The sequence below is a fragment of the Pan troglodytes genome, chromosome 12, assembly GCF_028858775.2.
Source record: "Pan troglodytes isolate AG18354 chromosome 12, NHGRI_mPanTro3-v2.0_pri, whole genome shotgun sequence".
NCBI classification, from domain to species: Eukaryota; Metazoa; Chordata; class Mammalia; order Primates; family Hominidae; genus Pan; species Pan troglodytes.
The window spans coordinates 53,726,956-53,753,727 of NC_072410.2; the positions used below are offsets into that span (position 1 = coordinate 53,726,956).

At 41.3% G+C, this 26,772-nt stretch overlaps 1 protein-coding gene across 5 annotated transcripts in view; it reads right to left on the bottom strand.

The window, feature by feature from the left end:
• ANTXR1 (ANTXR cell adhesion molecule 1) overlaps window positions 1–3,128 on the bottom strand; it is a 236,365-nt gene extending 233,237 nt beyond the window's left edge. For 2 of the 5 annotated variants that reach the window (XM_525774.8, XM_054677938.2), the window contains exon 1: window positions 2,542–3,049. In XM_525774.8, the coding sequence (XP_525774.4) occupies window positions 2,542–2,693 (152 nt within the window). In that variant the 5' untranslated portion in view covers window positions 2,694–3,049. Of the gene's footprint in view, window positions 1–2,541 lie in introns of all 5 variants that reach the window. The other 3 variants (XM_054677941.2, XM_054677940.2, XM_054677939.1) reach the window with 2 other exon arrangements.
• Window positions 3,129–26,772: the final 23,644 nt, after the last annotated feature.

The following is a 26,772-nucleotide window of genomic DNA, read 5'->3' on the forward strand; positions in this document are numbered from 1 at the left end:
CACATATGGCTAGTAGCTACTGTATTGAACTGCACAGATATAGAACTTTTCTACCGACCTAGAAAGTTCTACTGGACAGCGCAAGTCTAGAAAGACTGCACCAATTTACATTTTCCCTAGTAAGAAATGACAGTGCCTACCTCCCACAAATTGGCCAATACTGAATATTGTAATTTTTTAAAAAGTTTTTGCCAACCTAATAAAAATTACATTGTTTGATTTTTTCATTTCTTTGATTAATAACGACCTTTTTGGTTCATTTATTGACTCATATTTTTTCTCTTGTGAATTATGCACTTAGGTGATTTCCTATGGGATTTTGCTTTTACTGCTTTTTATATATGAAAATCAATCTTAAGAGAGTGATTTATGTGGCAATAGTTATTGTAACTTCTTATGTTTTTTCATGGCTTATTTTTCATTTATAGAAGTGTAAAATTTTAATATATTCAAATCTCTATTTTCCTTTATGGTTTCTTCCTTGTCATGTTTTAAAAGCTCTAAACCTAAGATTACAGTAATATTCATCTAAATTATCTTCTAGTTCTTTGATCATTTCATTCTAAATATTTAGATTTTCAACCTTTCTGAAATTTATTTATGTGTATGGTTTGTAAAGTATAAATCTAACCTTTTTCATTCTCCATGTTATCAATCACTTGTCCAGGAACCATTTTTTTTTAAAATTAATGAATCATTATATACTGATTGGAAATTCCACTAAATGTTTACATGTGTTTGGATCTACATGTACTTGTCTTTTTAGATTTTCTACTCTATCCACCTATTCTTTGGCCTTTACCATCCTGTTTTTATTAATTTACATTATAATACATTTTAATATTTGGAGAGAGAATATGGCTTCATTATTCTTTTCCAAAAATGTTTCAGCTCTTTTTACCTGTTTTTTTTTTTTTGCTAAGATAAGCCTAGAATCATTTTGTTAAATTCTTATCATCAAAACAAACTCTTTCAGAACTTTGACTGAAAAGTCGAATTCAATTTCTAAATTAATTTGGGGAAAACTGGTTATCTCTACAGTATCCATATCTCTATAGTATCTCTACAGTCATCCATTCAGAGACATGGTGATTCTGTCCCCCCCCTTTCTTTTTTTTAGATTTTCCTGAATATCATTCTGAATTGGCTTTTTAAAAAAGCACGGAGGAGGAGCACCTCCGACTGTTTTCATGCACTGTCTCTGAGTCTGTGAGCTGATGCTTCCAGCCACTAGAAGTAACAAAAGAAATTCCATTCCTTAGCACTGGAGCATATTTTCAGTATCCACCTTCTCATAAATCTGCAGAAAAGAAATCTCACTTTTCATCCAAAGAATCTGGAGTTCAAAACAGCCTTTACGGAAAAATCAAACTCCAGGGGCAACTGCAAAGCACATTTGGTGTCTAGCTAGCCAGCTTATTTTGCAGGACTCTTTTTCCAACTCCTAAATACTTTCCAGTCTGTGAAATCCTCTCCCCACCACTGTAACAGCAAAGCGCCTCTCCTGGCACTGGAGAGCTCACTCAGTTTTAATGAGCACGGATCTTCTGTGAGGGGCTTTTTATCGTTGAAGCTGGTTTTCAGCAGACAGCATGAAGCTTCCTTGGGTGACTGTGGCTTGGCAAACTTATGCGGATTTGGGAAGTGCTTCATTGGTCAGAATTCAGCTCTCCCTTGAGCAAATCCTAAAGCCTAACCACTTTTTGCAAGGAAACCAGGGCTCCTGCACCTCCCTGGTAGCCCACCAGTCAAATGGCCAAGAGCTTGAATTCACCTACATCTGGGGTACTCAAGTCGAAGGGGAGGGACATTGGGCAATGTCTGGAGGCATTTTTAGTTGTCACCACTAATAAGGAAGGAGTGGGGGGCGGGGGATGTTACTGGCATCCAGTGGGCAGAGGCCAAGGATGCTGCTAAACATCCTACAACGCGCAGGACAGCCCCCACCACAAAGAATTACCAGGTTTCAATCTCAGAAGCGCTAAGGTTAAGAAACCCTGCCTTTCATTCTCACTCAGTGCCCGGTGAGAAGTATGCATTACACGATTAGGAGCAAAGATAACGCCTTCCGTGGGACAGCGTTTCAAAACAAAACAAAAAAACGAAAACAAAAACAAAATGCGACGATTGGCTTTAAAATGCCCAAGCCTCTAACTTTAGGAGTACCTGTGCCTGCAAGTTCTGCCTTTGGTAAGCAAGCCTTTCCCACCACCAACACGGGAGGGAGTCACAGAAACTCAGCAAGACAATAGCATCCTCCAAGCCCCTTGTATGCTCCTGGGACACAGAAAGCAAGACAGAAAAGAAGTCTGTCCCCTTCCGAGCAAGCGGCGTCGCCTCGGCTGCGGGCTCTGGAGCCGAGGCTGGGAGGAGCGCGCCCCAACAAAGGCGCAGCACTCCGCCGCCGCCTGCCGCGCGGTCCCTCTGTGCCCCTGGAGATGCGCTCCTGTCCCCAGGCGACCCTGCCAACGAGCCCGGCCCGGGGCGAAAGCGTTTTCGCCCGCTTAGCCTGGGGTGGGGGGGACAACTCGCGGCACTTACTTGTCCAAAATGAAGTACAGGTCAAATCCGCCGTAGCAGGCTGGACCCCCATCCTCCCTGCGTCCCCCTTGCCCGGCGCAGATGAGCACCAGAGTGGCCAAAGAGAGCCACTGGAAGCCGATGCCGAGGGCTCTCCGCTCCGCCGTGGCCATGGCCCGCAGCCCGGGGAGAGCAGGGTCCGCTCCTTCCCACGCTCCGCGAACTCGCCACGACCCTCAGGGACGCGCCATCCGCGGGCCCCTCCTCGCGGGTCCTTTATTCCCCCTCGCTCCCTCGCAACTCCCCGGAAGCAATTGTCTGGAGGAGTTCAAGGTTTTCCCTCTGGTTTCCGCTCCGATGCTGTTTCTGGGTTTCGGGTTTCAAGGATCCCAATCGTGTCCTCCGCTTCTTTTAAAGGGGAGGGCTCCCTCGGTCCGGGGCCGCCGGGCAGCTCCCGAGGCCGCGCCGAGCTTTTGCAATGGAAGGAGTTCCGTCCCGACGGTTCTTTGTCCCAGATTTTAAATATGATGGGGTGGGTTTTCAAATTGTTCTTGGTGGGGGGAGTGCTTTGCCTTCTCTCCTTCCTCTCTGCCCCCCTTTCGCGTTCTTACGGGGAAGAAAGTTCAAAGGCTGCCACCTTGTGGACAAAGGCGGCGAAAGCACGCATGGGACCCGCGGGAGTGCGTCGGGGGCGGGGGCGCTTCCAGGCTTCGCGTATAAATTTCCTTGTCCTTACCATTCTCATGTGAGCTGTGCGTGTTTTCTTATTCCTTCCTTCTTCCCACGCACTTTCCCTTTCTTTTTCCGTGACCGCCCCTCCATTCTCTGTAGTCCTTCTATCCCTTCTTTTCCTTCCCTATCCTGCATCTTTTGATAAGGTCACTAAACATTGGATGAGAACTTGTTTCCTCCAAGCACGGTGACTCCGGCTCCCCAGGCTAGGACCTTTGCAAACAAGCCATTGTGCAGATGAAGTAGGGGAAAAACGGGACCTTTGTGGTCTGAGTCATCAGAGTGACCTTACATGGTCTTAGTCTGGACCATAAAAGAGACTGTTGGGGTCCGGTCTGAAACCATCACAAACAGCCCCACAGAGTGTGGTACTTAGGGCTGCTCCCGGCATGGAACAGCTGAGCCTTCTAGATGGCCACCATCTCCATCTTTTAGAGATTCTATGATAATAGTTCTTCTTTTCAGCCTGTGAACTTTGACATTTTCTCTCTATCTTTGATTTAGGATGGAGGAAGTAAACAGCTTACAAGAGTAGAGACGCTCCAAGCAGTTTGGAATTGGCAGGGAAGTTCTGTGCTAGCCTCTCTAAATTGGAGAATCAGCCTCTGAGCCCCAGTTCCGAGTGGTACCCCAGTTCTAGCTTCCTATTGTCTTCCACTCTGGGAGCCCTCAGTGCGTACGCATGTACTGTTTTCCCAGGATTCTTCCTCCAGACACACATAGTCCCCTCCACTTGTGTGCCTCCCAGACCCTTATACCCCAATGTGGCAGTCCATGGTGGTTTCCCCCAACATGTGTACCATGGAATCCTAGTGTCTTGGAATGCTCCACTAACCAATAATCATGTTGTCAAATCAGCCTTGAAGATTTGTCATGCGTAGCACTGACCTGCCTCCAAAATGAACCCAGTGTTTCTCACCTCCTGGAATTCACACCCCTTCCACCTTGGGTGAGACTGACCTGTGAGTAATTAAGAAGATGGTGTGTGGCTTCTGAGGATAGGCCATGAGAGATGTTGTGGTTTTTCCCTTCTCTCTTGGATCACTCACTGTAGGAGAGCCCACTGCCATGTCGTGAGAACACACAAGCAGCCCCAGGGAGAGGTCCGTGTGGTAAGGAACTGAGACCCCTGCTGGCAGCCAACACCACTTTGCCAACGTTGTGAGTGACCCATCTTGGACATAGGTTCCTGAGCTCCTGTGAAGCCTTCAGCTGACTGCAGCCCTGTCTGACATCTTGACTGCAACCTCATGAGAGACCCCAAACAAGAACTACCCAGCTAAGCCATTCCCTGATTCCTGATCCACAGAAATAAGCGAATTTTTATTAGTGTTTTAAGTCTCTAAGTTTGGGGGCAATTTTAAATATAATAAAAGATAACTAATATATGCCTGGTATCATATTAAAGCCTTGAGAATTTCTGTAGGAAAAAAATTGCTGAACTGTGTTTCCCAGACTTACTTGACCATGAAACTGTTGTTTCATAGATAACATGTATTAAACCCATACTTTGGGAATTATTGCTCTCAGGAAAAAAATAATTGGAGGGAGATTAAAATACCCTAACCATCCAAGTCTTCCTCTTCCATGTCTTCTTTCTCCTCAAAGGATTGAAAACCCATGCTGACCCCACTGCAGCTCAATGACTTGAAAGACAGTGAGGAAATCTATAGAAATCAGATGGGTAAGGGAAAGCAGAAACACTGGTGGGAGCTGGTAAGAGAAGAAAAGGGATATGACAATGTGATGGAGAGAGTGTTTATGGGATTGGCAAGGAATAGGAAAGGGCTTGAATGTGGAAAGCGGGTGGAGGGGTGAGAGGAATCAGGGAAGCATTAAGAATATCTTCTCTCACCGTCATGCCCCCAGGGCCGTCTCAAGTTGTTAAGAGTTTAGGTGACAGAGGAATGTGTTGAGAGCTTTACAGGCAAAATAGTTTAGGAAATTACCCCGGAAGGAAGCAGAGGGTGTCCTGATAGAGCTCTTCAAAGTTACAGACACCATTATCCAAGATAGATGAGGGCATAGTTCTTCCAGGGGTGGGAGGAGAGAGGATATTCCGTGGGAAACAAGGTTATGGGGAAGGGGAGAAAGAGCAAGAGGCACCTCTGGACAAAGATGGTATTTTCCAGGGCAGACAGGCAGTGAGAGGAATTCAGATATTTGAGTGTCCCAGTGCCTTTGCCTCTCTTCCAGGATTCTAGAAAGAAGTCCATCTCTAGATCTTAAAAATGCCTCTACCCTGCTCTCCCTCCAGCCTGAGGAAATACATTCCAGGCTGCCTCTTCTACCTAGAGGGCTTTGTGCCAGCCTCACTCACTGTAGGGAGGTGTTCTCCAAACATTCTTGAGAAGTGAGCTTGAAGTTGAGCTGCAGAGATATGGTTATTTGCAGGGAGAGTTTAAATACGACAAAGATGTCCATAGTCTATAACAGTGGTAAATGAAGCCTCTTCTGTGATCCCAGCATGTTCGCTCAGCGGGGGATGTTGTCAGGTGTCAAAAATTGGCAACAACTTTTGCCTTTGTTTGTTAGGCTGTAGTGGCCTCATAATTAGTGCTTGTAGAGAAATGGGAGAGGTGGGTCAGTCACTGCAGGCTAGAAGGCGGCTTGGGGAGAGTCTTGGTGGGTTCCTGCTAGCATTTTCCAGAATGATTTTACAACTCAGAGACATATAAATGTCAAGATCTTCCTACACAAATGTTACCATCCTCTTGAGGTAATTCTCAGTGTTCTGACTTGATTGGGAGTGTCCTGGTTCCTAATGCCTTCCAAGGCCTCCAGTGTTCTGGAAGAGGTTGATCAGCCTTTTCAAGGCCTATAAAGATAGATACATGAGGTTTGGAAGGGACTCTTCTGCTTCTTTAATTCAAGGCAGTGGAAGAACGATATACATGGTGATGTTCAGCCTGTGGATGGATATTTCTGGAGTTGGAGAAGTACAGGAGAAAATTAACCATGCACGTGGGAGCATTTGAAGGGTAACCTGGAAGCCTAGGCAGGGAAGAGTTTCTTGCAGGAAGAAGTAGTCAACAGAGCCATATGCTGTGGAAGTCAGGAGGATAAGCCCTAAGAAAACTCCAGTGATTTGGCACAAGTGTCACTGTGTCACAAAGGAGCATTCCAGTAAAGTAATGCGAACAATGTTAGACTGTGCTGGGTTACCAGGAAGCAGAAAACTCTCTTTCAAGAAGATAAGGGGATAAGGGGTAACTTGTAAATGTTCAAATGTTTTATTTGCCGCAAGGAAGAATCCCAAGATATTCAAAGGTACCAGGAATTTCAAGGTCCCTGCCTTCCAAAAGATTGGAGAGTTTGTCTGACTAGACTGATTGTCTCAAGGCTTTAGTCCTGCACTCTGATCACTGTTCTACCTGAAGTTACTAGGCTTCCTTCCTTGAGACAGTAATTATTAAATATGCCCTGCCTAGCTACAATATCAGCCTCTTAGTAACTCGCTGTCTCTTACTTGCCCTCTACTTTCAAACACATGTGAGCCAGCCCTTTTCCCCGGTTGTCAAACACAAAGTTTACTGTCCTAATAATCTATCAAGAACTCACTGGGCACTAAGTGCCATTTGTCTGCATTCTTAACATTTTAGAAAAGGTTCCAGGTAACCCAGACTACCCCAAAAAAATTTGAGTAAAAATTTTTTTTTCCCTAGAGAAGAAATATTTGCCACAATGTGGAAAAATCTGATACTCTCCATAAAGTTTTATGTCAGTCAGGTAGGTCCAGTGTTTTCCAGGATCTTGGAGGATCCTCTAGTCTCTGGGACCACCATAGGCAAAAAGTGAAGTGAGTGTTCCCAGAAGCAATTAATCATCTGGAAAAACAAAGTGTCTTAAGAATCTGAATCAGCTGAGTATTGACTTTTGGTGATAGGGAAAGCAGAGATACAGTAATAAAATTAAGCCCAGGGGCAGAACCATAGGCTAGAGCAAGATGTCCTGATGGTATCTTATAGGTCAAGCCAGCCACAACTTCAGCCTGGAAACAGTCAAAACCTCTTTGAACTCAGCATCCCATTGATACTCTATCCAAAGCCCAACCAAGTCAACCTTAAAAATAAATTCAGTTCAATAAGTCCCTTGATTCATTTAAGGACACTCCAAAACCCATCCCAAAGCCCTGCTAACACCTACTCCAATGCAGTGATGAAATCCATTCAACACAGGCCCAATCAAACTCTGACCAATTCAGAGCCCTGCAAAAAATCAGCCTATTTCCTATATCATTGTCAGCCCAGAGGCAGATCCTGTTTAATCTGGTTTGCATCCCAGCTCAGCTAGGGCCACACAACATCCCTGTGCATCTTAAGTCACAGCCAAGCCTCTGAAGAGCACATTCTTACCAAGGATCCAGTCAAGAGTAATCCATAGTTTATAACAACCTAAAACGTCCATTTCAGATGCTCAAAAGGACCCAAAGACTTGCTGAACAAAAAGTTCGTTTCATTTAGACCAGAGACCAGGCCAATCCAACTCAGAACTCAGATGACAGTGGAAATGGACCAGTACAGTCCAGGGTCCTGACAAGCCCAGAGAGTTCAAATGCCCAATGGAAACCTGTATTAAGCAAGTGAAGGCCAACACAAATCTAGCCACAAGACCAATTCAGCCCAATCCTGTCCAATTCTGCTCAATTCTGACATAATTAAACATATTTAAGACTAGGGTCTTACTTGGAGACACCAGATCAATTTACAACTGAAGATGCCAGGAAAAATCTACCCAACCCATCAAGCCTAACACTCCTTTGATCATTTTGCTAATGGCCACCATCCAAGTCCAAAGCCAGAGGGACTAGTGGTTCTCAAAATGCGTGAGTATGTGTGTGTTGTGGTTGATGTGGGGAATGGGTACTGTGAAGGTGGGGACAAAGAGATTTGCTCACTCTGAAATAACCAGTGGAGCTTTATCAAGGTACCTTCATCTGAAGAATATCAATAATGAATGTGGGGTTTGAGGAACACATATACTTTTAAATAGTCTTAAAGTGACCCATTTTGTTTCCTTCTTGCTTCAGACCCTCTTCCTCCTGATGCGATCTTTTGAAATAGGTAGAATGAATGATAATTCCCATATACTGTTTGAGGCCTAGGCAGGACAACACACTGACTAATGCTGTAACCTCAAGTCAGGCTATTTGGGGCAAAGCACAAGTCCACCAGTTTTAACTGGATGACTGTGCAAGGTACTTGACCTGTCCATACCACAACTTCCTTTCTGCAAGATGGGGATAATAATATTATGTACCTCATTGAGTTGTTATGCAGTTTCCATGAGATAATATGTTATGTGTGGCCCTCAGGAAGCATGCAGTCAATGCTGGCTTTTATTGTTATTGGAGGGTTCTGGGAAATTGCTCATGAATTTCTTCTTGATATGAGAAAAAATTTTAGAAGAGCCACATTCAGAGTGGCTCACCAGTGAACCAAAGCTATTTCTCTGCTGTGGACATTCACATTATCAACTTTGAAATATGCAAAGATAAATATTCTAGCTCACCCAGGAACTACTGGGAGTTGTTGGTTTCCTAGGATGCATGCAGAAAACAAATAGAAAACATGCTTTGGGGATATCAATTATCTATTGGCAGCCCTGCTGTTTCTGCTAGCCAAAAATGCTGGATAGCTAAGCTTTAGTGGAATGTCTTGAGTACATTGTAATAACCCATGATGCTTCTTTCTGATATTGGGTGTTGAGACCTAGGGATTCATAGGAAAGAGCCATTATTATTCATTCTCATTAACTCATTCATTCATTTGAAAATAGTTTTTGGATATCTATTATTATATGGCAGGCCTTGTGTTTGAAGATAAAAGAATAAATATAACCTGGACCTTAACAGAGTTTAGTCAGGAGACAAAACACATAAAACAGGTGTTGGTACAATAACGTGGTTTAGACTGTCTTTTAGAGGAAGCTGAGCATGTTCCAATCACTGCACTGTGCCAATCCCAAGTAGTTCTGATACAGTGGACTCCTTAGTGAGGCACTGTTGGATCACAACTCGTGAGGGCAACTCGTGCCAGAAGATGAATGAATTAAAACATGACAAATGTCTCTTCCTACTAGTAATGAGACATTCTTTCACTAAGAATATTCAAAAGTGATCAGGGAGCAGCCTGTGGCAATGAGGCCAAGATCTGGGCTAATTAAGCCACTTCCAGTCTGAGTGAAAGGGATCTCTAGGGTGCTTACTCTTATTCATAATCCATCATGGCTTACCAGGGCACAGAAGGGCTTGGGGCAGAATTGTAGCTAGTGACAAGGTGTGCATTTACCTGATGGGTTTGCCTCTGAGCAGTGACACCTTAGGGAAGTGCTTGGGAGCACTCAGACCTGGGTTAGATTTCTGGCACAGGTTTTCAGGCTGAAATGAATATGTCCAAGATGGGGGTCTAAGAAGTAGGCTTATCCTGGAACCTCATATGTAAAAGCATTTGTTCTTTCTGTGGCCAAAGTAACAGTGGGGAGATCATATACCATTCTTATAAGAGAGTCCTGTGTCCCTGAGATAGGGGTTGATTCATGAAGCTAGGGCAGACTCTTCTCAAAATAGGGAGAGCTAAAGGCATGAATGGTGTTGCTACCACAGGTCTTGTTTTCCTCTTCATTATATTTTTCATCAAGTGTTGAAGACTCACCTGCTATGCAATCTTAATTGTAGTCATAAATGTAGGTACTTAAATTGTGAGCTTAACCCAAAGAAATAGTGGGGTCAATTAATTAACAGATAAAGAAGACCAAGGGACTTTATAGCATAGGGGAATTACTATCTTGGCTTGAAATAGAGGAAAAAACTCAATGAGATTATTACAAATCCAAGGACCAATAAGGAGGAAGTAAAGGTCCAGCCCTAGAATACTGTCCTCTAAAAATCGAATTTGCTCAGAGGCAGAGGCAAAAACCTCAGGTGGTAGACAAGAAGGCTTTTTAATTTGCTGTCTGAACAGAAAATTATAAAACAGAAGTATGGCAGGAGATTATTACAACCTTGGTAGGTAATGGTGTCAGCTTAAAGCACAGTGTTTAATCATATAGTCAATTCAGGAACTGTGGAAAAGAGAAAAACAAGGGAAAAAATCCAAATCCTATACATAGCAATATGCTATGCATATGTAGTAGACATATTTGGAATATTTTTTCTACATTTTGATAGTTACCCATAAATCATGTTCTCCTAAGAAACAGTTAAAACAACTACACCCTCTAGTCTTCATTGCAGCTAGAATTCAGATTTATAAACTGCAATCCTACTATGCATCTTCAGTTGAATTACTTTATCCCTCTCTGAGATGTTTCTTTATATCTTTTATTATTATTATTATACTTTAAGTTTTAGGGTACATGTGCACAATGTGCAGGTTAGTTACATATGTATACATGTGCCATGCTGGTGTGCTGCACCCACTAACTCGTCATCTAGCATTAGGTATATCTCCCACTGCTATCCTTCCCCCCTCCCCCCACCCCACAACAGTCCCCAGAGTGTGATGTTCCCCTTCCTATGTCCATGTGTTCTCATCGTTCAATTCCCACCTATGAGTGAGAATATGCGGTGTTTGGTTTTTTGTTCTTGCGATAGTTTACTGAGAATGATGATTTCCGATTTCATCCATGTCCCTACAAAGGACATGAACTCATCATTTTTTATGGCTGCTTAGTATTCCATGGTGTATATGTGCCACATTTTCTTAATCCAGTCTATCATTGTTGGACATTTGGGTGGGTTCCAAGACTTTGCTATTGTGAATAATGCCGCAATAAACATACGTGTGCATGTGTCTTTATAACAGCATGATTTATAGTCCTTTGGGTATATACCCAGTAATGGGATGGCTGGGTCAAATGGTATTTCTAGTTCTAGATCCCCGAGGAATCGCCACACTGACTTGCACAATGGTTGAACTAGTTTACAGTCCCACCAACAGTGTAAAAGTGTTCCTATTTCTCCACATCCTCTCCAGCACCTGTTGTTTCCTGACTTTTTAATGATTGCCATTCTAACTGGTGTGAAATGGTATCTCATTGTGGTTTTGATTTGCATTTCTCTGATGGCCAGTGATGGTGAGCATTTTTTCATGTGTTTTTTGGCTGCATAAATGTCTTCTTTTGAGAAGTGTCTGTTCATGTCCTTTGCCCACTTTTTGATGGGGTTGTTTGTTTGTTTCTTGTAAATTTATTTGAGTTCACTGTAGATTCTGGATATTAGCCCTTTGTCAGATGAGTAGGTTGCGAAAATTTTCTCCCATTCTGTAGGTTGCCTGTTCACTTTGATGGTAGTTTCTTTTGCTGTGCAGAAGCTCTTTAGTTTAATGAGATCCCATTTGTCAATTTTGGCTTTTGTTGACATTGCTTTTGGTGTTTTAGACATGAAGTCCTTGCCCATGCCTATGTCCTGAATGGTAATGCCTAGGTTTTCTTCTAGGGTTTTTATGGTTTTAGGTCTAATGTTTAAGTCTTTAATCCATCTTGAATTGATTTTTGTATAAGGTGTAAGGAAGGGATCCAGTTCCAGCTTTCTACATATGGCTAGCCAGTTTTCCCAGCACAATTTATTAAATAGGGAATCCTTTCCCCATTGCTTGTTTTTCTCAGGTTTGTCAAAGATCAGATAGTTGTAGATATGCGGCGTTATTTCTGAGGGCTCTGTTCTGTTCCATTGATCTATGTCTCTGTTTTGGTACTCTTTATATCTTTTCTACAAAATTTTCAGTGTATTCTCCTTCACTCTTCACTGATACTGCTGCTTCAAATTTAATTGCAAAATTATAATCCTGAAGATACTTATATGAATTTTATACACAGGAACTGTGCCTAGGCTAAAGAGCTTTTGAAGTCATGAATGTATGAGTTGAAGCTATGAGTGTGCTTAAATCCCACCTTGGGCTAAGTGAAGAAAGTAATAAGAAATGAGGGCAACGATGGAGCCCAGGGGAGCACCAACATCTTTACAGAGCTTGACATAGAAAGAGGAAACAAGAAGGGAAACAGGCATTTCTAGAAGAGAATAGTCATGAATATCAATTGGGGTAGGGAGGTCAAGAAGATAAGAACTTAAAGCTGTTCATTAGATTTGGCAGTTAGGAGTTCTTTAGTTATCTTCATGCAAGAAGCTTTGTGGAAATTTGGGAGAATAATTTATATTTCAGTGAGCAGAAAAGTGTGTGAAGTATCAAGGTGAAGATGGTGGATGGAACACACCCATCTAAGTTTGCTCTCTCTCAGAATCTCACTAAAACCAAAGTATGGGAAGTAAACATCATCATCGTCATCAACAACAACAACAATAACGAGTCCCACAAGGATGGGAAAAAGGAAGAGGGAACAATGTCAATACAAATCTAACAGCTGGAAAGTTGCATCTAACCTGACAATGGGAAAAGTGATGAACCCTCCTTATCTGTACTGCAGAATCACTGGTACTGAGGGATACAGCATGGGGCTAAAATAAAGAAAGTAATTGAAGGCTCTTTAAAAAGCAGCTAGATCCCCAGATGCTCTCTGGGTAGTCAGTCTTCCTCAACCTCAGCAGAAGATTGGAATGTCGTTCTCTGATGAAAATAAAACAGAGGGTTTGGACTGGGGGATGCTAGGCATAGCTGAGGGCATCAGTTCTCTACTGAAAATAGGGGAGTTGTGGGAGTAGAGGAGTACTGAATGTACTGAATGCTGAAGGCTCAGACCTTCAGCTCTATTCCCTCACTGATCTTCATGAGTGCTGGCAGCCAGACCATTACCTTCCGGGCAGGAATTTATTTTATTTTATTTTATTTTATTTTATTTTATTTTTAAGATGGAGTCTCACTCTATTGCCCATGCTGGAGTGCAGTGGCACCGGCAGGAGAATGAAATGTTTTCTATTGGGAATTTGTCATCCCAAGAAAAAAACTCTAAAGATACTAACATCAGGGCTTTTTCAATGACTGACTCTGCCCAGTCACTCTGCAAAGAAGCCTAAAGAAGACAAGCTCCACTCACAAACTTTGAGCTTCTAATCAGTTCCCACACTTAGACTTGAACAGATGAACCATAATGACCACACATTCACAGAAAGGATGTGTAATGGTTTGGCTCTGTGTCCCCACCCAAATCTCACGTCCAATTTTAATCCCTAGTGTAGGAGGAGGGCCCTGGTGGGAGATGATTGTGTTACTTCACCCTTGCTGTTCTTGTGATAGTGAGTGAGTTCTCATGAGATCTGTTTATTTAAAAGTGTGTAGCACCTCCCTTTTCTCTCTCTTCCTCCCGCTGCCACCATGTAAGATGTGTCTGCTTCCCTTTTGCTTTCCACCATGATTGTAAGTTTCCTGAGGCCTCCCCAGAAGCAGAAGCCTGTATGCCCACAGAACTGTGAGCTGATTAAACCTCTTTTCTTTATAAATTACCCAGTCTCAGGTATGTCTTTATAGTAGTGTGAGAATGGACTGATATAGACTGTGTTATAAAAGATTGAGACAAACACACACATACACACAGAGAAAAGCACTCAGAGGTAACAGAGACCATGTTGAAAGAAGAGCTTCTTTCCCAAATTGCTATTTTCAGAGCTTTGAGAGAAGATATTACATCCATAAAATTAAAAAAGTGCTAGAAAAAGGAACACTCAGATAAAAAAAGAACTTTGAGAAATTATGACACAATAGTATAATTGAAAAAAACACAACAGAATATTAGAAAAATAAGCTTGAAGACTTCTTTGTAGGAAGTAGAGCAAAAAAGACAATGCAATGAAAAAGAGAAGAAAAAATGTGAATAAAATAATGCACAAGTGCAGAAGGTCCAACATCTGAATAATAGAATCATAGAATGGGAGAACAAGGAAAATAAAGGGAAAAAATGTGGCACACATATACACCATGGAATACTACACAGCCATAAAAGAGAATGAGATCATGTCCTTTGCAGCAATATGAATGGAGCTAGAGGCCATTATCCTAAGTGAATTAATGCAGAAACAGAAAACCAAATATTGCATGTTCTCACTTATAAGCGGGAACTAAATATTAAGTACACATGGACACAAAGAAGGAAATAGTAGACATTGGAGCCTACTGAAGGGTGGATCGGGGGAAGAGGGTGAGGATCAAAAAACCTATTGGGTACTATGCTCATTATCTGGTGACAAAATAATCTGCACACCAAACCCCCAAGACATGCAATTTACCCATGTAACAAACCTGCACATGTACCCTCTGGACCTAAAATAAAAGTTGGAAATTTTTGGCCAGGGCAATCAGGCAAGAGAAAGAAATAAGGGGTATTCGCATAGGAAGAGAGGAAGTCAGATTATCTTTGTTTGCCAATGACATGATCCTATATCTAGAAAACCCCATTGTCTCAGCCCAAAAGCTTCTTAAGCTGATAAGCAACTTCAGCAAAGTCTCAGGATACAAAATCAATGTGCAAAATTTGCTAGCATTTCTATACACCAATAATAGGCATGCAGAGAGCCAAATCATGAATGAACTTCCATTCACAAATGCTACAAAGAGAATAAAATACCTAGGAATACAGCTAACAAGGAAGGTGAAGGACCTCTTCAAGGAGGGCTACAAACCACTGCTCAAGGAAATCAGGGAGCATACAAATGGAAAGACATTCCATGCTCATGGATAGAAAGAGTCAATATTGTAAATATGGCCATACTGCACAAAGTAATTTATAGATTCAATGCTATTCCCATTAAACTACCATTGACATTCTTCACAGAATTAGAAAAAACTATTTTAAAATTCATATGGAACCAAAAAATAGCCCGTATAGCCAAGATAATCCTAAGCAAAAAGAATAAACCTGGAGGTATCACGCTACCTGACTTCAAACTATACAGCAAAGCTACCATAACCAGAACACCATGGTACTGCATAAAAACAGATACATAGACCAATGGAACAGAATAGAGAACTCAGAAATAAGACTGCACACCCACAACCATGTGATCTTTGACAAACCTGACAACAACAAATAATGGACAACAAATTTCATATTTAATAAATGGTGCTGGGAGAACTGGCTAGCCATATACAGAAAATTGAAACTGGACCACTTCCTTAAACCTTATACAAAAATTGACTCAAGATGGATTAAAGACTTAAACGTAATACCCAAAACTATAAAAACCATAGGAAAAAATCTAGGCAATACCATTCAGGACATGGGCATGGGCAAAGATTTCATGACGAAAACAACAAAAGCAATTTCAATAAAAGCAAAAATTGACAAACGGGATCTAATTAAACTAAAGAGCTTCTGTGTAGCAAAAGAAACTGTCATTAGCATGTACAGACAACCTACAGAATAAGAGAAAATTTTTGCAATCTATCAATCTGACAAAGGTCTAATATCCAGAGCCTGCAAGGAACTTAAACAAATTTACAAGAAAAAAACAACCCAATCAAAAAGTTGGCAAAGAACATGAACAGACACTTCTCAAAAGAAGACAGTCATGCAGCCAACAAATATGAAAAAAAGCTCATCACTGATTATTAGAGAAATGCAAATCAAAACCACAATGAGATACTGTCTTATGCCAGTCAGAATGGCAATTGTTAAAAAGTCAAGAAACAACAGATGCTGGCAAGGTTGCAGAGACAAAGGAATGCTTTTACATTGTTAGTGGGAATGTAAATTATTTCAACCATTGTGGAAAGTAGTGTGGTGATTCCTCAAAGATCTAGAAGCAGAAATACCATTTGACCCAGCAATCCCATTACTGGGTATATACCCAAGGAATATAAATCATTCTATTATAAAGATACATGCATGCGTACATTCACTGCAGCACTATTTTCAATAGCAAAGACATGGAACCAACCCCAAAACCCATCAATGATAGACTAGATAAAGAAAATGTGGTACATATATACCACGGAATACTATGCAGCCATAAAAAGGATTGAGATCATGCCGTTTGCAGGGACATAGCTGGAGCTAGAAGCTGTTGTCCTCAGCAAACTAGCATGGGAACAGAAAACCAAACACTGCATGTTCTTACTTATAAGTGGGAGCTGAACAATGAGAACACATGGACACATGGGGAGGTGGGGAACAACACACTCTGGGGCCTATCAGGGGCTTGGGGGGAGGGAGAGCATCAGGAAGAAAAGCTAATAAATGCTGGGCTTAATACCTGGGTGATGGGTTGATCTGTGCAGCAAACCACCCTGGCATATATTTACCTATGTAACAAATCTGGAAATCCTGCGTATGTACCCTGGAGTTTAAAATAAAAGTTGATTTAAAAAAGAAAAAAAAATCATGAAGAAAATTTCTTAGAATGAAGGACATGAGTGTCTAGTTTGAAAAAAATGTTCTGAGTTCCCTGAATAAAGCTAAAAATAGATCTACTCCAAGCTCATTATTACATTTCAGAATATTTGGGACAGACAGAAGGCTTTGTAAGATTCTAGAGGGAAAAATCAGGTCATGTAAGGAGAATCAGGAATTAAAATGACCTTGGGTTCCTCAACAGCAACATTTGAAGCCAGCAGGTAATAGAGGAAAATTATTTACAACCCAGAATTGGGTTGTATGTCCACGCATAGTCAAACTATCAGTGAAATGCTGGGATAGAATAAGACATGTTCCAATATGTGAGATCTCAAGAAATTTACCTGCCATGCATATGTTCTCAAGATGGTGCTAGACAAGATGCACCAAAATGAAAGAGGAAAGCCAGAAAGGAAGACTTGATACCAAGAAAACAGGGAACCCATCTGTGATAGTTAACTTTATGTGTCAGCTTGGCTAAGCTGTGGTGGCCAGTTGTTTGGTCAAATACCAGTTTTGACTTTGCTGTGAAGGTGTTTTTTAGATGGTGTTAATATTTAAATCAGTAGACTTTGAGTAAAGCAGATTACCTGTCCTTTGCGGTGGGTTTCATCTAATCAGTTTAAGGCCTTGAGAGAAAAGATTGAGGTCCGTGAAGAAGAAGGAATTCTGCCTCCAATGCACCTTGGGACTCAAGACTGTAAGAATTCAACTCTTCCCTTGGTCTCTAGCCTGCTCTACAGATTTTTGACTTGCCAGTCCCCACAATTACATGAATCAATTCCTTAAAATAAATCTCTTTCTTCCTCTTTCCCTTCCCCACCTTCCTCTCTCTCTCTCTCTCTCTCTCTCTGTCTCTCTCTCTCTTTCCAAACACACATATCCTATTGGTTCTATTTCTCTGGAGAACCCTGCCTAATACACCAACTCAGGAGAAAGGCAAAGGGAATGCTTAGGATGACAGCAAAGGGCCACCCTAGGAGGATGGCTGTGCAGGTGGCCTGGAGAAGAGCCAGTCCAGAGAGAAGCAGAAAGAAGGTTCCTAAAAGGATACTGCCAACAGGGAAAAGAGAAATTATTAATAATAGTTACCTTGATGTGATTGACATTGGAGAGCTGAGTATCACTTCTAAAATAGAAAGTCAATAGATAATGTCTGAAATTGATGAATCAAAATATATCAGTTTATGCATATCATTGAGAAACATGGCAATGTAGAAATGACAATATTTAGTTAAAATAGTTGAAAAGGTCTAGGAACAGGGAGAATGGTGAGATAGAAAATGAGAGCATTTTGTTTTGTGACTTAAAGACAATTTGACTTTTTTTTTTTTTTTTTTTTTTTTTTGAGACAGAGTCTCGCTCTGTTGCCCAGGCTGGAGTGCAGTGGTGTGATCTTGGCTCACTGCAAGTGCCGCCTCCTGGGTTCATGCCATTCTCCTGCCTCAGCCTCCTGAGTAGCTGGGACTACAGGCGCCCGCCACCATGCCCGGCTATTTTTTTGTATTTTTAGTAGAGACGGGGTTTCACTATGTTGGCCAGCATGGTCTCAATCTCTTGACCTCGTGATCCGCCCGCCTCGGCCTCCCAAAGTGCTGGGATTACAGGCGTGAGCCACCGCACCCGGCCTGGACAATCTGACTTTTAAACTATGTGTATTTATTATTTGGAGTAAAAATTTACAGCATTTTATTTCATTAAAAAAAAATTTTTTTTTTTTTGAAATGGAGTCTCTGTCACCCAGGCTGGAGCGCAGTGGCACAATCTCGGTTCACTGCAACCTCTGCCTCCTTGGTTGAAGCAATTCTCCTGCCTCAGTCTCCTGAGTAGCTGGCCACCATGCTTGGCTATTTGTGTGTGTGTGTATTTTTACTAGAGATGGAGTTTTACCATGTTGGCCAGGCTGGTCTGTAACTCCTGGCCTCAAGTGATTCTCCTTGGCCTCCCAAAGTGCTGGGATTACAGGCATGAGCTGCTGTACTTAGTCAAAAATTTACAGTATTTAAAAAAATGAGATGCTTCAGATTTTTCTAATGGTTCTGCTAAGGAATCCTGCTAACATTGCTTCATCCTAATGAGCTATTAGCACAATGAAATGCTAGGCCATTAAAAGTGACAGTCACATGAACTAGATATCAATACATGAAGATATTTATAAAATAATGTTGACAAAACTGAAAGAGTTGAAAAAAAAACACTGCACACAGTAACTTATAAACATTGAAAGCAACACTAAAAATCATATATATACACATAAATCATGCATACATACACAGTAAAAATTATATATAATACATTGCCTTCAATGTTTATAAATTACTCTGTGTGTTCTTTGTTTTATAAACACCACATCACACACACACATACACCACTTAACAGTTATAATTAAAATGTAAAATAATGCCCAACATTATGAGAACAATTTAATAAGTTTTGGATCAGTAATAAAATCTATGTAGCCATCACAAATAAAGCACATGAAGCCTGTAAAACATGAGAAAGTGATATCATTGTGCATTCTTACAAAAAATAAATGTACGATATATGCAGCTTATGTTGGCAACTATGAAAAATGTTCATATGGATAAGAGCTCAAAAGTAAATGTTACAAATCACATAGTGTTAAAAACAAACAGTAAATTGAAGGGGAGGCAGTAGATACAGTGAGTGTAAAAAGTTAACTGTGAAGCTATAAAATGGGCAATAGTTGGGGTAGAGTTGGAGGTAGGAAAGAAATACAAGGTTGAAGGAGCTTTTGTGTTTGCTTGTTTGTGTGATTTTTTTTTAAGTTGGGAGTTAAGTAGATATCCTTGTCTGAAAAGAGAATAAGGAAATGTAGAGGCTGGCAATGAGAGAGAGAGAGACAGAAAGAAAGACAGAGAGAGCTAGAGAGAGTTGGATTTAGGGGTTAGCATTGACCATAGAAATGAATTATTGTAAGACAAGAGTTCTGTTAAAGGCTTACATGAATGCCATAGTTCCATTAAGACTCACAACTGTGATTTTGATATTATGCTCCTCATTCTGTGAATGAAAATCTGACAGTTGCCAAATATCTTTGTTAAAAATACATGTGCCTGTAAGGGATAGAGCTGGGATGCTCCTTCGCCCATGTCACCCATTGAGACAAAGGAAAGCTTGCTGATAACGTCTGTAAGTGGGAAGGTGAGGAGCTGAACAAGTTTTGAAAGTTTAGGTTTAAACCTGATAATCCTTTTTTTTTTCTGCAATTTTTTCCATGACTGGAATTTCTAGGAACTAGATTTTCTGAATCCCATTCATAACACGGTGCTTGGCTTTGTTATTTCTTTATTCTACTGCAGGATGTTGATTTTTGTGTCACCAACTTGCAATTTGTCTAGTTCCTTTGAATCCTTTAAATGACTGTGTAACTCTCATGTTTAGATAAGCGGATGATGGGGATTCTTCCTTTGACTTACATAGGGCTGAAGGTCCTTGAATTCCAACAAGGGGTTGCTGCTTTATTTACTGTAAAATTACTTTTGCAGAGCAGATGTATAAAGCAAGTCAGCAGGAAGAAATCACTTGAATGAAAGTGTTGTAATTGCATTTGGTTTCCAAGAACGTTGTTGGGCTGCTGTGGACATCTATGCTCTGATGGGTGGAGTTCTTATTGGCAGCTGAGCCCCATGAGATCCACCAGGGCCTTTTCAGTGGCTCTCAGGCACTCTGTAGAGCTTCATGGGCCTGCCCATGGGCTTGTCTTCCCCAGAGCTTGTGAAATAGGAGAAGTCAGTGCAGAATTCTGGGGAATCAGATTCTCAGATGCCTCTTGAATATGGCATCAAGTACATTTAGGGTCAAATGCAAAGATCATCTACTAGTCAAAAGTCTAAGAGTCAATTCAATTCATCTGAAGTCTGAGTCATTCTGAGTCCCATGAATGAAGAGCGTTAGGGAAACATACATGCATCAGAACTCTGAACAGCCATCCCCTTTCAGCCCCTCGAAAGGCTTGAACTTGCATGTGTCCACTCTCAGTGAGTTGCTGCCAAACTAATTCGTTTACCTCCCACACCATGGACACCTTCCCCACTTTGAAGTGAAAGGGGTTGGAGAGGGAGCTAAGCTAATGCTAAAAGCCTTTTTAAAGGGCTCTGACAGCCCTGGAAAGGGGAGACAGGACCAACACGAAGAGGGAACTCTGGTGAGTTTGGGGATGAGAAGATTCTTTAGCCACCAGGGTTCTGCATGGCTTCAGTGACCAGTGGAAATATTAGCATTGGCCAGCCTTCTGCCTCCCTACTGCTGCAAAATAAACCATCCTAAAACATGATGACTTAAAACAATGAATTATTATTTCCCATGGTTCTGAGGGCTGACTGGGGCTCAGCTGGGAAGCTCTCATTTGGGGTCTCCCATGTGACTGCAGCAAGATATCAGCTGGACTCTGGTCATCTGAAGGATCAACTGGGCTGGACGTTCAAGTGGCCCACTGGTATAGCTAACAGCGGATGCTGGCTGTTGGCTGGAAGCTCAGCTGGAGTTGTAAATTTTGGCACGTACTTGTGGCCTCCCCATGTGGCTTGGGCTTCTTCCAGCTTGGCCACTGGGCTTCAGAGGGAGCAGTCCTAAAGTGAGCATTCCAATGACTCAGGCAGAAGTGACAAGTCTTCTTATGTGTTAACCTTAGGAATCTCAGACTGTCACTTCTGCTTCTCTATCTTGGTCAAGGGAAGTCACAAAGTTTAACTTAGATTTGAAAGAAGAGAATTATACTCTACTTTTTGATTCATGGAAAAGCATGCCAATAGAGTAAAGGAAGAAATTGATGGAAGCCATATTTGACTGCCTCCCACAGCCTGAATAGACTTCAGCCAGGGCACTATAGCAATGGGTCTGGAGTGCATGTAATGAAATGACACAAATGATTATTAAATGCTTAATATGTATATGTATCACACATCATTGCATTTTATCTTTTCCACAACCCTATGCAGTAGTGGGGCAGATTGAATTTTCAGCTCCAATTCTTCACCACCCTCTTTTGCCATCTAACTGTTGAGTGCCTTTCACATGAGAAGTACACAAAGGGGTTATTTACCTGCACCTTGACTTTTGGCTTGATCGTAAAACTTATTTTGGCCCAAGGGATAAAAGTAAATGTGATGCAAAGAGGGATTTATGTGGCAGACCATGCTCCATGAGAAGGGCTTCTCCCTGGAGGTGCTGCCCTTCCACCTGTAGCCAGAATGAGAGGCATGGCGCACATTGGCGCCAGATGGACTTATAGCTTGAAGGAGAGATGCTCAGCCAAGTCCAGCCTCAGTCAGCTAGTTTCCAGCTAGCTGCCCATAGATGGATGCAAAATGCTTGTTATTGAATGCTACTAAGATTTTGTTGTTGGTCGTAATAGTTGACAACAGTAGGCATTATTAACTCCATTTCCCCCCTGAGGCCCTAGGAAGTTAATTAACTTAGCTAGGAACCAGTTTTTGAATCCAGCTCTGGCTAATCCACTGCCCTACACTGTCTGCCACACGGGTATCATAGGCAGGTGTGGCCATGCCCCTAGGAAGTTCTTAGAGATTGCTGACAATTTTGATCTTGGGGGGTGTGTGGGTTGGGAAGGAGGTTGCTGCACTGTGTTTCACTGTTTATTGAATAATTTCCACTGAAGAGATGAAAAGCTGAGTAGGGAGGACCCATCTCCGTTGCTCAAGCATGAAAGAGAGCATTGTTGATTTGACCGCCTTGTGCAATTAGCTAAAGAACTCAAAAGGCCTGGGAGGGCGTCGGTCTCACTGAGATTAGCTTGTGTGTGTGTGTGTGTGTGTGTGTGTGTGTGTGTGTGTGTGTGTGTGTGTATGTGTGCGCCCCAAAACTCTGGCGCTTGATACTCTTGACAATGAGAAATAAGGATTTAGCATTCATCTAAGACTTAGCTTTTGTTGTTGATATAAATTAAAGCTTTTTTTTCCCATAAGCTATGTTTGCTTTCCCACTGAATGATATTTGAATAAATGTCTGAGAGGAAAATACTGGAGTCAGAGAGAGAGCCAAACCTGAGACCTGGTCCTGGTTTGGCCTGGGTGGTTCTGAGTGAGTCCCTTTGGCTGGCTAAAGCTCAGTCTCTGCATGGCATCATGGCATCTGCCCGCGCCACCTCATGCCATGAGAGGCAGATGACACCCCCACGGTGGAGAAATGCACACCTTCATCCAACAGGTGGTAGATGAGCAAATCTGCATATTTCTGGAAAATAAATTATTAATTCATATCTAAGACCTAGATAGTTGATTTTTAATCTTTTTTTGTCTTTTTAATAAAATAATGCATGTGGGGCCTGCCTCTGTTAGAATCTGGCCGCAGTCTGTCCAGGTCACTGCTAAACATGGCCATTGTTGACTGCAGCCAAGCCAGACCAAAGACAGAGACATCAGCAGCTCAACAATTGCCCCTCCCGTTCCTCAGCTTCAGGGTCACCACAGGCCTATCACACGTACCAGTCCCACTGGCCACCAGCCAGACCCTCAAAGCCTCATGACAAGGCCATGGGTGGTGTCTGCCATTGACTCATCTCCCTTTCTAGCCCCTGGCCAAGGCAACATTTTAAGCCTATATATTAACTCCCTTCTCTTCCATATTCCCTTTGAATTGAACAAATAATACAAAAATAGAGTAAAAATTTGTCCTAGCAGTAGAATAGATGAAGGATGCTATTGAAAAGCCAAAATCTAAAAAGTTTTTGTTACTATAATACAATGTAGGACCAGTCTGAGGGAAGTACCAATGAGCTCATGATTAAAAAAAAAAAACAGTACCTGAACAGTACATTAATGGGACTTAAAGCTAAGCCCCAACGGGGCTGGATGTGAAAGCAGAACAAGGAGCGTCTAGATGCAGTCAAACCTGTAATCTGCAAATGATTTGTGGTCCATGCCAGCAGGAGAGCAGGTGATTGAAGCAACAGTCCCAGCTTCCATTTCACTCCGGTAACCTGCAAGTCATTTCAGCAACAGGGTTATGATGAGAATTGTCATTGCAGGCAAGAAAGGGGCCATTGCCCAAGCCTAACGTCAGCAGCACCAACAACAACGTGTCAAAGAAAACATTTGGCACGGTGGGAATGTTTCCAACATTGAGGGTGCCTCTGGCGAGACCTCTACCCTGACACAAATACTGCTGTGTTCAGAAAAGGAGAGGACAGAATTGAAGGCAGTTGCCCCTGGGCAAGGTCTGACTCTGCCCATGACATCAGGATTTTCAAGAGTAATAGGCATGCAGGGTGTGATGGGCTTTGACATTTGTTCCAAGCAAGAGAAGCATGCTGATGTAGGGAAGACAACAGGGGTGTCAGTTGCTTTAATGGTCCCCTAACTAGGGAATCCTATTAGAAGACCAAGTTAAGTGTAGGCAGTAACCAAAGTTGTGCTCAGTTGGGACATGCCTGCTATGCTAAGGGCCTCTGTTTTGGGGCTTTCTGCATATTACTCACATATAATATGTATCAAGCAAAGTAAAAAATTCAGAAGATTTCAGGGGGATTTTAGTTGTCGAAATTAATGAAGGTGGGGGACACACTACATACCCAAGTTGTTTGAAGGGATGTTCTGCTAACTTTGTTCGATTGTGTTTACAGCTGCATGCCATGAAAACTTGTCCTGTGTTCCATCTGATTGTAATTTTCTGAGATGAGATATGAACTTGCTTCAAACATAAAGAAATTGACTTTGTAACTTTTTAGTAGGCACCAAAATTTTCAGGAATGCGTGTAAATTTAGGGAAGGCTATATTTCCTTTGTTTAGAACACTATCAAGAATTGTTTGCTGTTTCGGAAAAATCATGTCATCAGTGCAACACAGCTTGTGACACTTAAGCTGTTGCCAGCAGATACTTATATGAGTCTGCATTTCATGGAGCTTCCACTTCCTGGTGCAAACATCTAAATATTGAAGTTTTTAATATTTTATTTTTGTGAATTTGAACTGTCAGAAACTGATAGAAATCTCTTCCCATTTTGTAGCTTTGCTAGTTTCTTTTAGCATTTCCAATAGATTTTTTTTGGTGTTATATATCTTCAATCTATGTAATTTTGTTTCTAAAGTTGACTTCAATGTAGATTGAATGTTTTGTTATCCCAAAGGACCTCCTATTATTTTATTCACTAATTTTGCCACAAATTCTTCTTTTTGACAATATTACCACCCTTGATTTTATTATTTATTTAAAATGTATCTATACATTCCAATTTCTTTTTTCACATATCAGTGTTTCTTTAGTTTTGTCTTTTCTAATATCTAGACTTTTAAACAAAATCTCAATCTTTATCTTTGAATAAAGTAGTTCAGTCTAGTCACTTTAAAAACTTGTGAGTTTGAAACAATTTCAGATTTATAGAGAAGTGATAAAGACAGAGATTTTATGTACCCTGCTCCCAGCTTCCTCTAATATGGATGAACATCTGAACATATATATATATATATATATATTTTTTTTTTTTTTTTTTTTGAGATGGAGTCTCACTCTGTTGCCTAGGCTGGAGTGCAGTGGCACCATCTCAGCTCACTGCAATCTCTGCCTCCTGGGTTCAAGTGATTCTCCTGCCTCAGCTTCCTGAGCAGCTGGGACCACAGCCACATGCCACCACACCTGGCTAATTTTTTGTATTTTTAGTAGAGACAGGGTTTCACCGTGTTAGCCAGGATGTTCTCCATCTCCTGACCTCGTGATCTGCCTGTCTCAGCCTCCCAAAGTGCTAGGATTACAGGCGTGAGCCACCGCGCCCGGCCCCCAATCTGAACATTTTAAATAACCATGACACAATGGTCAACACTGTGAAATTAATGTTAAGACATTGTTAAGCAATATTATGAAACTACCATTGTCATAATATTGTTAACTCACCTACTGATTTTCTTTGGATTTTTTAAACCAGTTTTTTCATTAATGCCTTCTTTCTGCTCTAGGATCCAAGACAGGATCCCAGATTGCATTCAGTCATCAGGGCTCCCTAGTTTTCCCCAATTTATGACAGTTTCTCAGTCTCCTTGTCTTTCATGACTTTAGCAAGTTGAATTGGGTTCTCCAGTAAGATGTGTCCAAACCCTAACCTCTGATACCCCTGGAAGAACTTATTAGGAAATAGGGTCTTTGTGGACATAACTAAGTTAAAGATTGCAGGATGAGATCATCTTGGATTTAGAGTACGCCTTAAATCTAATGACTTATAAGAGAAAGGAGAAGAGGATTTGAGACAGAGAGACATGCAGGGGAGAAGTCTGTGTGAAGACGGAGGCAGAGATTGGAGGGGTGCTGCCATAAACCAAGGAACACCAGACGCCACCAGAAGCTGAAGAAGCAAGGAGGGACTCTCCTCCTGTAGCCCTGCTGACACCTCAACTTCAAATTTCTGGCTTTCAGAACTAGGAGAAAATAAATTTCTGTTATTTTAAGCCACTGAGTTTGTAGTAATTTGGCATGGCAGCCCCGAGAAACAAATACAATAACCTTGACATCTTTGAAGATTTCTATCAGATCTTTTGTAAAATGTCCCTTGGTCTGGATGTGTCTGAAGTTTTCTCATGATTATACTGGGGTTATGGATTTGAAGGAAGAATATGAGCAAGGTGAAGGTCACATCATATGAGAGGACACAAGATATCAACCTGTTTAATATTGATGATGTTCACCTTGATCACTTGGTTAAGGTGGTGTCAGCCAGATTTCTCCACTGGAAATTCACTATTTTTTCCTTTCTATGTTCTGTTGGCTAGAAGCATGTCACTGAGTCCAACCTATGCTCAAAGCTAGAGAATTAAACTCCACCTTCTCTAATTTTACATTCTACTTTGAATCTTGGAGCTGACACATCTTCTTTTTAAATATCCCTGGAATGTTTTCAAAAATTGATCTAGACTTGAGAAAAGCTCTATAAATTCCAATTGGAGATTCACATGCCACAGATAAAACTATAAATTAACAATAAAAGAACAAATGACAAAACAATTCAAAATACGGTCCTACAGTATTTTTTGTAGTTGAAGTAATAAAACATGTAGCTATTGGCTTTTAAAATAAATAATAATGATGTTAAGAATACATGTCGAAAATTAAGGAATGAAGTCAGTTATACACAGAAGAAATTAATGGTGGTAAATGGTTTTATTGCTTAATATAAAAGGAATGATAAGCTTAAGGAGAGTAAGAATTTAAAAATTAGTAAGTAATATTAAAGAAAACATACACTGATGAATTATAAAACAGAAAAACGAGAG